The 14,014-nt window shown below is 35.3% G+C and overlaps 1 protein-coding gene across 4 annotated transcripts in view; it reads left to right on the top strand.

Moving 5' to 3' along the window:
- st3gal4 (ST3 beta-galactoside alpha-2,3-sialyltransferase 4) overlaps window positions 1-14,014 on the top strand; it is a 68,804-nt gene that overhangs the window by 18,756 nt on the left and 36,034 nt on the right. For all 4 annotated transcript variants that reach the window (XM_048169288.1, XM_048169287.1, XM_048169290.1 and 1 more), the window contains exon 2: window positions 12,488-12,559. In XM_048169288.1, coding sequence (XP_048025245.1) covers window positions 12,538-12,559 — 22 coding nt within the window. In that variant the 5' untranslated portion in view covers window positions 12,488-12,537. The remainder of the gene's footprint in view (window positions 1-12,487; window positions 12,560-14,014) is intronic.

The following is a 14,014-nucleotide window of genomic DNA, read 5'->3' as shown; positions in this document are numbered from 1 at the left end:
ATATATGCACATATATGATAATATATATGCTGCATATATGCACATATATGATAATATATATGCTGCATATATGCGCATATATACTGCATATATGCTATATATATGCTGCATATATGCGTATATATACTGCATATATGTGTATATATGCCACATATAGGCAAAATTGAGGTGCATATATGTGCATATACAGGAAATATAGGTCTCCTGTATTGCTTCTTCATATCCATATATATGCCCTATACATACAAGATATGTCTTCTATATAGCTAATGGCAGGATCTGGTCATTTTGTAGCTCATATCTCATTTTTGACTGTCATACATGATGCCTAGCTCATATTTTCTATTATCAAGGCAAAAACTAAGAATTAACGAAAAAAATTATGCAAGAACTTATGTATGTGCGAATGTAGCAGTTATGTATTTAGACAATTATTTTGTGATTCCACTTGCCATGACCATATTTGGGGTTTCCTGCCGCCATGCTGACTTGGGGTGTTGACGCACTTTGCTGCTTCCCAGTCTGCATGAGACATCACAGCGGTAGGTCGCACAAAGTTTTTGCGGTGATTCACTTAAGGCCATGTTTCATGTAACAGCTGAATTCACATGATATATTTGTATGATTGTAATCCAAAACCCCTCTGTGATGTACATTCAGATGTTTCGTTGATTATTTTTCTTTACTTAAGTTACTTTTAATATCTCTCTTTCTCAGCGTTGTGCGTTGCTGCCGCATGCTGTTTGTATGCTGCACAAGTCCTCATATATTGCCATTTGTGTTATACAGAATAAAGTGAGGACCTGATGGCAAGATTTTTCGCAGTCTGTCTTTGATTACGACACAACGCAGAAAACACACTGCTACACGAACACGTGAAATTGGTCCCACATGGAAAAAACCTATATAAACATATATGTTTCAATATAGGTTTGATATAGGTTTTTAATATATGTGACATATATAAAATTGGCCGTTTTCCTATATTATGTGTACATATATGTACATATATGTGTATATATATATATATATATATATGTGTACATATATGTGTATATATGTGTGCATATATGTGTACATATATGTGTGCATATATATATATATATATACACATATATGTACATATATGTACACATAATATAGGAAAACGGCCAATTTTATATATGTCACATATATTAAAAACCTATATCAAACCTAATATAGGAAAACGGCCAATTTTATATATGTCACATATATGTAAAACCTATATCAAAACCTATATTGAAACATATATGTTTATATAGGTTTTTTCCATGTGGGTAAGGCCCTACCTCGTGCACAGATGATGTATATTAATATTATTCCTTTCTATTCCTTTCAGTGCACCTAATAAATAGTCTTTTATCAGTTGGTAAAGACAGTTTCAAGTAATATTGCAAAAATGTATAAAACAAAACATCCTCTTTAGCACCTTTAAAGTGCTGGATTCAGAGTGGGTTTCTTAAGCAGTGGGAAAAGTTCCAGTGTGAAGGGAAGAATTGATAATGTGAGTGAGTGCAGGTACAACTGAGGAGGAGATGGCCTGAAGAAGATGAGTGGGGATAGGGTCTAGCGGACAGGTAGGAGGGTGATTGGAAAGGATGAGTTTTGAAACATCTGCCTCAGAGAGCATGGAGAAGGAGGGGAGAATGTGTGTGTTTTCCGTTGAGATGTTACTGTCAGTGTGTGGTGTGGAGAATTGCCCACTGATGGTTGTTATATTAAGTGTGAAAAATATGGTCATCAGCTGTAAGAGCGGATGTGGGAGGGAGGGGAGAGGGGCAAAGAAGAGAAGATAAGGTTTTGAAAGATGTGCGGGAATCAGTAGAATTGTTCATTTTAGTGTGATAGTATGTGGTTTTAGCATTGGAGACATTAGTAGCGAAAGAAGAAAGGAGTGACTGATATAAGCTAAGGTCAGTAGGATCTTTAGATTTGCGCCACTTCCTCTCTGCAGCCCTGAGTTTAGACCGATGCTCATGGAGAGCATCGGATAGCCAGGGGGCCGAGGGGGTGGCGCGGGCTGGTCTGGATGAAATGGGGCAGAAGTCATCTAAGCAAGATGTTAGAGTGGTGCAAAGAGTGTCAGTAGTAGGGATGCCACAATTCTCAATATAATATTGAACCGTTCGGTACGACATCCACGGTTCAATACGCGTTTGTGAATTGTTTTTACGTTTAAATAATTTATGTGCATTTTATTTCTCTCCGAATTGACTGTTTGTGTGTGCCTGTTAATCTACCAGCTGAGATGAGGAAACTCCTCCCCGCGAGTAAATATTCAAGTCAAGTCAAGTCACCTTTATTTATATAGTGCTTTTTACAATGCAGATTGTATCAAAGCAGCTTTACATTGATAACTGGTACATAATTTTTGCTGCACAGCAGATCTTCAAGAATAGTGTCAATGCAGGCAGATCAAAGCACTGTTGAATATCAAATGTCAAGTCAAATGTCAAGTGTCCCCAACTAAGCAAGCCAAAGGCGACAGCGGCAAGGAACCCAAACTCCAACGGGTGACATCAGGTGGCAAACAAGTGGCAAATAGAGTTACAATGGAGAAAAAAAAACCTTGGGAGAAACCAGGCTTAGTCAGGGGGCCAGTTCTCCTCTGGCCCCCACTGTGCTCTAAAGTTAGGTGGCGCTGAACCATCATTCCACACTTTAACATGGCGAGCGGCGGTGAAGTGAGGCTACAGTACGAGGAAGCGCCGGCGTCTTTCAAATCCGTGGTGTGGAGACATTTCGGTTTTGCCGTCAAGTATAATGCCGAGGAAGAAAAAACGGCAAACAAAAAAATGACTGTCTGCAAGCATTGTTTCACACTTCCAACATGACTTATGTTTACTGAAGTACAAGTATGTTTATTTGATCAGTAATTCGATATTATACAATACACTAGGGACTAGTGGACTTTTCTTTGCTTTTAAGTAAAATAAAGGAGTATTGCAATAAATCGTTTTTATTTTTTTTCTTCTTAACCTCTTACTGTTCCTATTGCCTAAGCATAGAATAAAAAAAAAAACTCTCTTATGTGTCAAGCCATCAGAACCGAACCGAAAACCGTGGTTAAAAAACGAAGTATGTATTGAACCGTGGGTTGTTGCATCCCTAGTCAGTAGCATTGTTAGTGTCCAGTGATCAGAACTGGTTAGGGGGAGGAAGTGTGGATGAGACCAAAGAGGATAGGTGGAATGGTGAGAGGGAGCGTAGGTTTCGCTGAAAAGTAACATGTGGTGGAGTGTGTGTTGAGTTAGGTGTCAGGTTGAGATTAAAAGTGATGAGAAAGTGGTCTGTGTGTAGTGGAGTAACCAGTGCATTGTCGGTGGAGCCACAGCGTGTGTAGATGAGGTCCAATTGGTTACCTGATTTGTGGGTAGCTGAGGTAGTCACTCACTTGAGGCGAACAGAGTGTGGAAGTCAGCAGTCTGAGGTTTATCTAGATGGATGTTGAAATCTCCAAGTACTAGCAGAGGAGTACCATCCACAGGGAAGGATGAGAGTAACACATCCAACTCCTCCAAGAAGTTACCTAGCTGACCTGGGGGACGATAAACATCTACAACATGGATTTTAGCAGGGTAGGTGATGGTAATTGCATGTGATTCAAATGAGCCATTGTCACAGAGAGATGGTAAAGGATTGAACTTCCATTCATTGGACATAAGCAAACCAGTACCACCACCCCTCCCAATCTGGCGTGGGGTATGAGAGAAAGTGAAATTAGAGGAGAGGGCTGCTGGTGTGGCAGTGTCCTCTGGTTTGATCCATGTCTCAGTCAGAGCCATGAGATGGAGACCTGAATGAGTAGCAATAGCTGTAATGAAGTCTGCTTTGTTTACAGCAGATTGACAGTTCCAGAGCCCAATGGAAATAGAAAGTAATGTACTAGATGACATGGGTAAAATACGCAGGTTGTTATGGTTGCACTGCCTCCAACGTGTAGCACGCGATTTACGAGTGTTAGTAATATTGGGAATTTGAGAGCGCATATCTAAAACAGGTCAAACGACAGACCGACAAGAACGCACTGTATAAAGAGGAAGGAAAGAAGGAAAAAGAAAAGAGCAATACTTAAGTGCCTTGTCGGTGTCCTTGCTCGGTGGGTAGAGTCGCTGGTCTTTACACTCTTCGGTCTTCACACGATGAGGGCTTCACACAAGGGCTTCCATGGTAGACTACACAGTTTTAACAACTTGTTACAACGTTAGTTAGTTCAGCAGGCCACGCCTTACTGACTCAGAGCGAAACGAGAACAAACGCGATTTGCCACGCGAACACAGTAAACAAACTTCCTAGCAATGACACAGCACTAAAATCAAACTAGAAACAACACAAAAACACTTACAGTACACAGATCCTCTTGATCATTGCACGGTCAGAAAAGTTCAGTTCCAGAACAGCATCATCAACATGATCTTATGTTTATTGATATACTGTTAGTGAGTTTGCAAATGGTGGTCCATTTAATTTGGTGAAAAGAATCCACTTGTCATCGCTCATTACACCCAGTTAAACGTTGAATTCATGAATTGCAAATTGATTGAAAACAAACACATGCTATCAATTAACAACCACGGATAGTTACAGTACGTCTGTCTTCAATGCTTTAGGCTAGGGCTGGGAGATATATCGCATGCGATTGTCACGCGCATTTCGTCAGTAAAGCCGGTTCCCTGATTACCGCTAAATCGGCATCACCTGCTTTCAAATGGAGCGGCATTTAATAGACAGAGCCGTAGATCACTGACAAGCTACGCAATATCGCGTTCATTATCGCAGATGAATCGCCTTAATATAAATATAAATATAAATATATTTTTAAGTTGGCTTGAAAAAGCCAACTTACTGTTATGCTATTTTCTTCTGAGACTAAAATTTCCAACTCTAACTCCTCCTAGAGCTTTAACTCTACATACTCCAAACTCAGGTCAGACCTTCAAACTGTTCTGACTCAGTGTGCTATATCTTTTCTAACTGATCGGACTTACGGTTTTCCTAAAAAAAAGACTGTTAAAGCTCGGAAAAATCCCATTGACTTTAATTGACGGAATGTTCAAATGAGCCAAGACTGTTCAAACTCCAACTGTCAAAATTCAAATTTAAACTACGGAAGCCCATTAGACTCAAAAACTCAATTAGACTCAAGTGCCATTCTATGTACTATTTCTAATCCATTAAAACTCATTCAAACTCATAAACTCATCTATCTATCTATCTATCTATCTATCTATCTATCTATCTATCTATCTATCTATCTATCTATCTATCTATCTATCTATCTATCTATCTATCTATCTATCTATCTATCTATCTATCTATCTATCTATCTATCTATCTATCTATCTATCTATCTATCTATCTATCTATCTATCTATCTATCTATCTATCTATCTATCTATCTATCAAACTAAATCTATCTACCTATCTACCCATCTAGCTATCAAACTAAATCTAGCAACACGCTAACAACCACCCCAGCAACACCTTAGCGACCACCCCGAGTACCCTAGCAACCGCATAGCAACACCATAGCGGCCCCCCCGAGTACCCTAGTAACCACATAGCAACACCATAGCGACCACCCTGAGTATCTTAGCAACCGCATAGCAACACCCTAGCGACCACCCCGAGTACTTTAGCAACCACATAGCAACACCCTAGCAAACACCCAGAATTCCTTAGCAACCATCCTGAGTACCCTAGTAACCGCATAGCAACACCCTAGCAACCACCCCGAGTACCCAAGCAACCGCATAGCAACACCTTAGCAACCACATAGAGCACCCTAGTACTCTATCAAAATTACTAAACTAAATCTGAAACTTTCAAACTGCGAACTTTTAAAACTGCTTCAAACTTTCTGGACCAGCTTTTTCAAGCCAACGTAAGTTTGTCTCGACAAACTTGTTAACCTAGTTTATGTTTGTACTGAGAAAATAATCGCATGCACAATCTCAGTTCCCCTGACTTCCACATCAGACACAGGCCATTTAGCATTTAACGGATGAGTATGTGTTGAGTATAATTTAAACCAGCAGGCCTGAAAAGAAAGATCTAATTGGTTTAGAATGGGCCTGTAGAAATAACTTAAAGGGACAGTTCACCCGACAGTTCTGCCATTTACTCACCCTCATGTTTTTTCTGTGGAACGCAAAATGTGAATTTTTAAAGAATATATATATAATATATATAACTAGATCAACAAAAATCACTTTTTCTAGTTAAAGGCTTACAAACACACACACATAAACACACCTTGCGTACTTTGTGAATGTTTTATAAAATGCTTTTTTTTTTTTTGCCTTCAACTTAAAACATAATGGTTTTAGATAGTTTTAGGTGTTTTTTTTAATCTTAAACCTGTCTTTATATTTCCTCTAATTTAATTTATAATTAAACTAGATTTTCAATATGTTCTCAGACCTTTGGACAGCAAAGTATGTGATTAAAATAGTGCGGTCAGTGGTTGACATCATTAAATCTGCTTATAAACTGGGAGGATGGAGAATGAATCACAGAAAATGACCTTAGAGAAAGACTCTGACTGCAGCATCTACACACATGTAGATTCATGCTATCAATCTAGAATCTATTGAGAGAGGCTGTATAAGAATTATGGGAAAACAGAAGTAATAAAAATATTATCACGAGGGATTGCTATCACAGAATAGTTGCCAAGGCCATACCATCCAATTGGGACCATGCATGTCAGAGAAAGCAGGAGAAAACATATATTTATATGCTTTATTTTGCTTTTCTTTTGTTCAGAAGTGGATTTTAGCTCTAAACTTTTTGAGGTAACAATAGTGACAGCTTAATATTGGATATTAGACGCACAGTGCTCATGTTGACATTGTGTGTGGTGCGTGAAAGCAGTACAAACAAACTCCAGAGGTGCTGATCATGTGGCACAACTTGATATTTTGTCCTTTTTTTCAATGAAGAAATGCATATCAGAGCCAGAAGCGTTTAACTCTTACTGCAACTCTATAAGCAGCAGTGCAAATGACAAATGCTTTAGTTTCATTGAAGTGCTGTGTATTGAGATACAGTCGGCCAAAAATGCGAACATGTGATATGATAGTTTAAGAGTGCTTAATTGCGCTTTAGCGATTTATTGATTGTATAAGAGTTGACTTTGGTGAATGCTTTTTAGCTCTGCTAATGGCCTTATAGGTAGTGTATTATGTGAGTAAAGGTAGCTGATGCAACCTGACCACACCCTTGTTAATAGCATTATTATCATTTGATAATAACTGTAAATTGTTTGTTTAGCTGGAGAGCTTTTACTCATTCTTCAGACCGGGCCTTACAGTTTATGTCCATTCAATGTATTGTTTTGAGTTCCTGAATATCAAGCAAATCTGAATTGAGGTAGCAGACATTATTCAACTGTATTTGGCCAATAATAATAATAATACATTTCATTTTTCAGTATGAATTACCCATAAACATGTTATCATACATGCGGGGTTATTTTCTTAATTTTTGTTTGTATAAAACATAACGTAATATAATATAATTAGGGCTGTCAAGCGATTTTAAATTGTTTTATCTAATTAATCACAATTTAATTGCACATCAATTTTGGCTGAGAAATTACTCCCAAAAGATAATTTGAAGTCATTATTGTGTAAAGCATCAAATAGACATTACAAAATGTAGCTTCAGAGAGAAATATTTTATTCGCTCTTTTACACATAAACTTTTGATTCGCTCTCGCTGTATTTTGATATCATATAATGCACTGATTGGTCTGTGTAGCTCCGCTTCAAGTCTTTTATAAATCATCTTTCACTCAGGTCGTTAAAAATGTAAATTTAGAAATGAAACTGTGCATTGGGCGGAGACAAACATTTCTGCTTTGTCTTTAAATTTTCATTAGCAAAATAGACAATATTGTATCTAAAATAACACAATATTAACTTCTTATTTCCTGAACTGTTGTTTAAAATCATTATTGCATTTGCACTCAGTTGTGTAATATTGCACTCGTTACTCATGTGATATTGCTTAACTCTTATGATCTAAATATGAGACATTTTTGTCCCCATATCATTAATTTTAGGGGCTTTCTGATTGCATTCTGTAGGCTCCATCGTGCAGCGAGTTGTTGTCCTGCGTCATATTCGTCATCAACCAACTGTATGAAATGTCAGATGAACTGCAGGTCTGGGGCGGGGCAAGTGCGTTAAACGCGTTAAAAATTTTAATGTGTTATTTTTTATCGTATCTAATTAATCTAATTTACGTGTTAAATCGACAGCCCTATATGATATAATATAATTATATAGAGGTGAAATGGATCACAAAACTCACAGTTCGGATTATATTATGGTTTTCGAGTCACATATCGGATCAGTTTTCAGATGTAGTCTGTAAAGAAAAAAGTAAAGAAAAGTAAAGAAAAAAAGAATAAATAAATATTCGCTATTGCATTTTGAGATCTTTTTTGGCTCTTCTTGCATCTGAATTGTTTAAAAATGCTTGAGTGTTTATATAATATAATTATATAATATAATGTAATTATATAATATATAATTATATAATTAATTGTATAATATAATGTAATATAATATAATTGGACAGTACTACATATCTTTCTTATCACACATTTAAGTAATAATCATAAATTAGCTCTCAATGGAAAGCTTAAATGCTCAAAATTCATCCTGTGTTTTAAAATTAGACTGTTACCATGGAAACAATACTTTAAAACCTTTTAGTGGGCTCGATTTTTGTGATATCAACTTCAAGCTTGGGACACCACTTGGTTAGAAATATGGCTTTGATTATATATTACTACCCACTACTATTACCCACCTTAGGTCTGTATTCCAAAGCATTCAAGAATGCTTTGGACCCTTTAAAGGTGCCCTAGATTGTTTTTTTTACAAGATGTAATATAAGTCCTAGGTGTCCCCTGAATGTGTCTGTGAAGTTTCAGCTCAAAATACCCCATAGATTTTTTTTTAATTAATTTTTTTAACTGCCTATTTTGGGGCATCATTAACTATGCACTGATTTTTTCAGCACGGCCCCTTTAAGAGATGCGCTCCCTCTTCCCCACGAGCTCTCGACTATATATACATCGCATAAACAAAGTTCACACAGCTAATATAACCCTCAAATGGATCTTTACAAGATGTTCGTCATGCATGCTGTATGCATGCTTCGAATTATGTGAGTAAAGTATTTATTTAGATGTTTACGTTTGATTCTGTGTGAGTTTGAGGCTATGCTCTGTGGCTAAAGCTAACATTACACACTGTTGGAGAGATTTATAAAGAATGAAGTTGTGTTTATGCATTATACAGACTGCACGTGTTTAAAAATGAAAATAGCAACGACTCTCGTCTCCGTGAATACAGTAAGAAACGATGGTAACTGTAACCACATTTAACAGTATATTAGCAACATGCTAATGAAACATTTAGAAAGACAATTTACAAATATCACTAAAAATATCATGATATCATGGATCATGTCAGTTATTATTGCTCCATCTGCCAATTTTTGGCAGTTGTTCTTGCTTGCTTACCTTGTCTGTTCACAGATCCAGCCGTTAATACTGCCTTTCCTTGTCTAATGCGTCGAATGGGCTGGCATTATGCAAATATGGGGGTCATACATATTAATGATCCCGACTGTTACGTAACAGTCGGTGTTATGTTGAGATCCGAGTGTTTTCCGGAAGTCTTTTAAACAAATGAGATTTACATAAGGAGGAAACAATGGGGTTTGAAACTCAATGTATGTCTTTTCCATGTACTGAACTCTTGTTATTCAACTATGCCGAGGTAAATTCAAATTCTGATTCTAGGGCACCTTTAAGTTAACAAATTGGTGACTGTTAACTGGTTAATAATTTACTCTCAGACATTAATGGGCAACCTGATTATCTTTAACTCTGACTCCGTACATATAATACACTATTTATTCAGTTATTGTAAAATTATTGGGATGTCAATGTCATTTTATTACATAAAAAAAAAAAGAAAAAAAAAAAGTGAAATCAAGTGGTGATATCATTGGTTAAGTGGTCAAGTCAAGTGTTTTTATTGTCCTTTCCCTCTTGGATGTAAGAGGAAGAAATTAAACACAGCGGCTTCAAAAGACCACAGTTCAAAAAACATAAACGTATACAGTGGATGTAAAGTGTCTACACACCCCTGTTAAAACAGCTGGTTTGCTGGCGTAAAAATAAATAAATAAATAATAAAATAATTAATCATATCAGAACTTTTGCACGTTTAATGTGAAAATTAAAGGATTAGTTCACTTTCAAATGAAGATTAGCCCAAGCTTTACTCACCCTTAAGCCATATGACTCTCTTCTTTCTGATGAATACAATCAGAGAAATATTAATAAATATCCTGACGCATCCGGGCTTTATAATGGCAGTGAACAGGGGTCACGAATATGAACTGAAGAAAGTTCATCCATCCATCATAAACGTACTCCACACGGATCTTAATAAAGTCCTTCTGAAGCAAAGCGATGCGTTTGTGTAAGAAAAAAAAAATCCATATATACCCTCTACAGCACAGCGTTGCACTCAGGCATCGGAAAGTTTTCTTTAGCCCTATGTTTAGTAAATTTTTCTTTAAATTATAACAACCAATTAGAAAGGTCGAGAAAGTACCAAAGAACAGTCCAGTAAGGTGTTGGAGTCAATATCAAGCACCAGTTAAAGGTGGGACGTCCTGTTCTGACACATGGTCACAGGAGCACATGGTGTGAGAAGGAAATATTATTTGCTTTAGTAATCTTATTTAAAACGACATGAACTGTACATAAAAAATATGTGTGTGTATGAAGGTGTAGAGAAGCCTTTTGTCAGGTTTTATGAAGTTTGTTTTATTTTGCATGTTCAGAAATTCAGTTTTTCTTTTCGTTGCCTCAGGGCAACGTTGTGCGATAAGGGGTACTTTTCGAGGAGGTTTTAGACAGTACCTCTCATTGGCCACAATGTATTATAAGAAGGGAAGATGCAGGGTTCCTGGGTGTGCAGGAACACCCAAAGTGATGTGCAAAAATTGTAAAATACACCACTATGTCATATCAGAGAAGAAGTGCTTTTTGAAGTTTCGTATGGAATGAAATTTTATTACATGAAGTACATTATATTGCATAGCACACTACATGATACAGACCTATGCATGTATCAAATTCAGTATATCAATGTCTTTCAAGTGTTTTTCCCTTTTTACTTAATGATTTCTTTAAGTTTTTAATTTTTATTTTTTTTTAATTTTGATGATAATTTTCTCTATGACTGTTCCATTGTCGCACAACGGAAACATATTTTGGGGTTGGGGGAGGGTGTTTTTTTTTTTTTTTTTTATCAATAATATGTTCCCAAATGGAAAAAAAAAAAAAAAAAAAAGATTGGGAATAGTTTTTTTTTTTTCATGTGCCATCAACATGTGTGCAGTAGAGGGTTAACAAGTTATGAAGTAAAATATCCAGCTTCCGCCAGACCGCCTTCTGTATTCAACGTACATAGAAAGTGTAAAACTCTTGAAGTACAAAAAGCTTATGCTATGTCCTACGCCTTCCCTATTAAGCTAACAGAAAAAGTGTAACTGACGTGATTTATAGTCTGTGTGCTTCTTTGGAATCAGGAAATAAGTTTGTAAGTAGTCTTATCTGCTTTTATCTCATTTCATTAGTGACACTGTACACCTGAATAGTTGGCAGAACTCAAAGAATTTGAGTTAATCATTTACAGAAATGTAAAGTTTAAGTAAGCAGAACTTTATATTAACTTTAACTTTTAAGCAGATTTTTATTTTGTACTCGATACATTTTTAATCGCTCTTAACTTGAAATATTTGAGTAAGATAATTCATACATTCAACTTAAAATTATCATGAAATCTCAAAGTAAATATTTTTATTATTGACCTAATGGGAGTATTCAAACTTCTCGGAGTCACTAATTTTCCACTGAAGAGTGATACATGCAGTCATTATACTTTGCAAATTTGCGTATGTCAATTCAGTGACCTTTAGAACTTTATATCTAAGAAAGGAAAGAGGAAACCAAACTAGAGCGTGCATGTCGTGCATCGCTCATCTCTCTCCTATAGTCTGTTGAATGACATCAGTGGCTCTATAATCTGATTTAATCCAGAATCCCCTGCTCGATCTACATGGCCAGATTAACATGCGGAGACCAAACACTCCCACCGTCCATCACACAAGTGTCTGTTACATTAATCATTTCTTCAAGCTCTCCTTCACTCCCACTCCAGCACAGATACACAAACACCCTCTTAAGAATTGATGCATATAAAGAGTGAGGAAGTGAAATGTTCACAACAGACAGAAGAGACGCTTACGAGGACACTTTTAAGCCCCCAGTTTGTCTTCTGTGGGCTTTTTTTATTTTTTTCTGTGGTGGGAGGATCGAGCTTGTGACAGTATAGTTTCTACAGTATGTGATTTTGTGTTTCATCAGGAGAGCAGTATGGACCATTCAGAAATCAGAGGGCAAAGGCATGAGTGAAGATGACCTTAAAAGCAGCCAAAAGTAAGTACATAAACACACATAATTAGTACAGGTGTAGCTGGTGTGTCAACTTCTGCTAATATATATATATATATTTAAGAGACTGTACTGTTAGTGCCACAATATAATATGCAAAAGTAGATATGAGAAAACTGAGATTATTAATTATGATAGAATTTAGGAACAGAGTATTGACTCTTGTTGTATGTTTATTATTATTATTATTATTATTATTATTATTATTATTATTATTATTATTATTATTATTATTATTATTATATATTCATCATTTATTGATATATATAAAAAAAAAACAATCCCCACCGGACATCACTTTTGGATATATTTGGATGATATATATATATATATATATATATATATATATATATATATATATATATATATATATATATACACACACTACAAATAGAAAACAGTTATTTTAAATTGTAATAATTTTTCACAATATTACTGTTTTTACTGTATTTTTAATTAAGTAAATGTAGCCTTGGTGAGCAGACAAAACTTCTTTTAAAAACATAAAAAATCTTACCGATCCCAAACTTTTGAGCGGCAGTGTATATATGTATATATGTGTATATTTTAAAATAAACGTTAAATATGAGTGAAGAACAAAACACAAATCTTGGGTAAGGTGTTTCTGCAAATATTCTGCAAATTAGTTGGCAAAAAAAATGCAAACTACAGCTAAAGGTTTAATTTTACTATGCAATATATATATATATATATATATATATATATATATATATATATATATATATATATATATATATATATATATATATAATATTTTCCTCATGTTTTGATGGTTTAATCAAACTTGTAGGGGTTTTTAAAAAAAAGTATCCCCGCCGGACATCACTTTTGGATATATATATATATCATATATATCACTATTGGTAAGAATAGTATGATCTCTGTATAATCTCAGCCAGATATTTAAAGTGTACCTAGAGTATGCTTGCAATAGTTCTATTTTAGCATAATCAGTCTTTATTTGGACCTCAGGATAATTAAAGCAGAAGGGCTGTCAAACGATTAATCACGATTAATCGCATGCAAAATAAAAGTTTGAGTTTGCCTAATATATGTGGGTGTACTATGTGTAATTATTATGTGTATATATAAATACAAACACATCCATGTATATATTTGAGAAATATTTACAAGTATATGTATTTATTTATATTTTTATATAATTTATATTATATATAAATAAATTTTTTGTACATAAATAACATATTAATAACATTAATTAATAACATTAATAACAAATAACATTACTCACACATATTATGCAAACTCAAACTTTTATTTTGTATGCGATTAATCGTTGGACAGCCCTACTTAGCAGACATTAAATATACCAAATGTACAATTGCAGGATATTTCTATGAACCTGTTCGTGGGATACCTTTCAAAAGAGACCTTAGGAATGCTAAGAGGTTAAGTACA

The sequence above is a fragment of the Megalobrama amblycephala genome, linkage group LG19 (assembly GCF_018812025.1).
Source record: "Megalobrama amblycephala isolate DHTTF-2021 linkage group LG19, ASM1881202v1, whole genome shotgun sequence".
Taxonomy (NCBI): Eukaryota; Metazoa; Chordata; class Actinopteri; order Cypriniformes; family Xenocyprididae; genus Megalobrama; species Megalobrama amblycephala.
This window is presented reverse-complemented; position numbering and strand designations above follow the sequence as displayed.